Source organism: Entamoeba nuttalli (genome assembly GCF_000257125.1).
Source record: "Entamoeba nuttalli P19 unplaced genomic scaffold asmbl_4506, whole genome shotgun sequence".
NCBI lineage: Eukaryota > Evosea > Mastigamoebida > Endamoebidae > Entamoeba > Entamoeba nuttalli.
In genome coordinates, this window is record NW_008576839.1 from 2,498 (window position 1) to 4,000 (window position 1,503).

At 27.4% G+C, this 1,503-nt stretch overlaps 2 protein-coding genes across 2 annotated transcripts; both read right to left on the reverse strand.

Moving 5' to 3' along the window:
- Positions 1–110: 110 nt before the first annotated feature.
- ENU1_105400 (hypothetical protein) lies at positions 111–761 on the reverse strand (the record flags this gene model as incomplete). Its single annotated transcript, XM_008859426.1, has 1 exon — positions 111–761. One exon carries the CDS (start codon positions 759–761, stop codon positions 111–113), a length of 651 nt encoding a protein of 216 aa, XP_008857648.1.
- A 79-nt stretch (positions 762–840) lies between these two features.
- ENU1_105410 (D-tyrosyl-tRNA(Tyr) deacylase) lies at positions 841–1,428 on the reverse strand (the record flags this gene model as incomplete). The annotated part of the gene is made up of 1 exon (XM_008859427.1): positions 841–1,428. One exon carries the CDS (start codon positions 1,426–1,428, stop codon positions 841–843), a length of 588 nt encoding a protein of 195 aa, XP_008857649.1.
- Positions 1,429–1,503: the final 75 nt, after the last annotated feature.

A 1,503-nucleotide genomic window follows, 5' to 3' on the forward strand; every position in this document is an offset into this window, starting at 1 on the left:
AAGAAACTAAATAATCATTTTAATTTTTCAGAAAATACATATCCTATCTATAATCAATCTTTTTTTTAAAACACATAATTAATTTTGAAACTTCTAATAACCAAAATCATTTATTGTTTTGATTCTACCTCATCACTTGACGATGACACTTCATCTTCTTTAACGTTTGCAGTCCTTGAGTGAATTTGAGAAGAAGGTGTTGTTTTATTCTCTTCTTCATTCTGTTTTGTTTTATTCTCTTCTTCATTCTCTTCTTTATTCTCTTCTTTATTCTCTTCTTCATTCTGTTTTGTTTTATTCTCTTCTTTAATTATCAGCTCTAAATCAGATATACATAATATTATATGTGCTTGTACAGAAACACTTGAAACTGTAAATGTGATAAAGTTATATACAACATATCGAGTACCAGAAATAAAACAGAATAGATTTGACGCCATTAACCCAACAATCACACAAACAAAGTCCAAAGGATATCCAAAAACTTTCTCAGGTAATGAAAAGTTCCACTTACGGAGAGTATTAATGACGATATAAGGAATAAATGCTATTAAAATTGGTAATATCATAAATGGAATGAACAAACATTCAACAACAGCAAAACAACAAATAATAAATAAATATGCATAACAAAATCTTTTTAAATTTCTTTTTGTTCGAATTGCCAAAACATCACTATTCTCAAAAAGCCCATACTTTGCATGTGCTAATTCTTTTAACTGTTCAACAACTTTTATTTGTATATTCTTCCAATCAACCATATTTTTCTTTCCAAGTTCTTCTTTATTAAAAAAAGAAAAGTAATAATATATTATAATAAATTTAATTTATTCATCGTCTTTATTTCTTTTCTTCTTTCAAACAACTTTCTTTTTCTTTTTGACTAACTTTCTTTGGATTTATTTTTTTTGTTCCAGATGTAACTTGACTCTTCCCTTTTGATTGTTTTTGTTGTTTCTGGTTGTTCTCTGTTTCTTTAGGATAGTCAATAATTATATTAACAGGACCATCTACTTCAGTACTAATTTTCATGTATTGACCAAAGGCACCTATTTGTATTTTATCTTCTGCATATAACTCTTTAAATCTTTTAACTACTAAGTCATAAAAAGGATGGCTTTTCTCTGCTCTCATACTCTTATGAAAATCTGGCTTTGTTCCATTCAAAATAGCATATAATGTAAATTGACTAACTACAAGAACTTCATACCCCATATCCATTACACTTTTACTCCATCTTTTACCATCTTCACTATCCCATAATTTCATCTTTAGTACTTTATTTACTGCACCATCAATATCACTTTCTTTATCTTCTTCATTGATTCCAAAATAAAGTAATAACCCTTTACCAATCTTTCCAACAACTTCTCCACTCTCAACTTTAGTAACTGAACCACTTAATACACGTTGAACAATAATTCTCATCTTTATGTAATATATTTTGATTTGTTGAGTTTTTAGGGTTTGACTAAATAAAAAACAAAAACGAAGAAAAAAGAA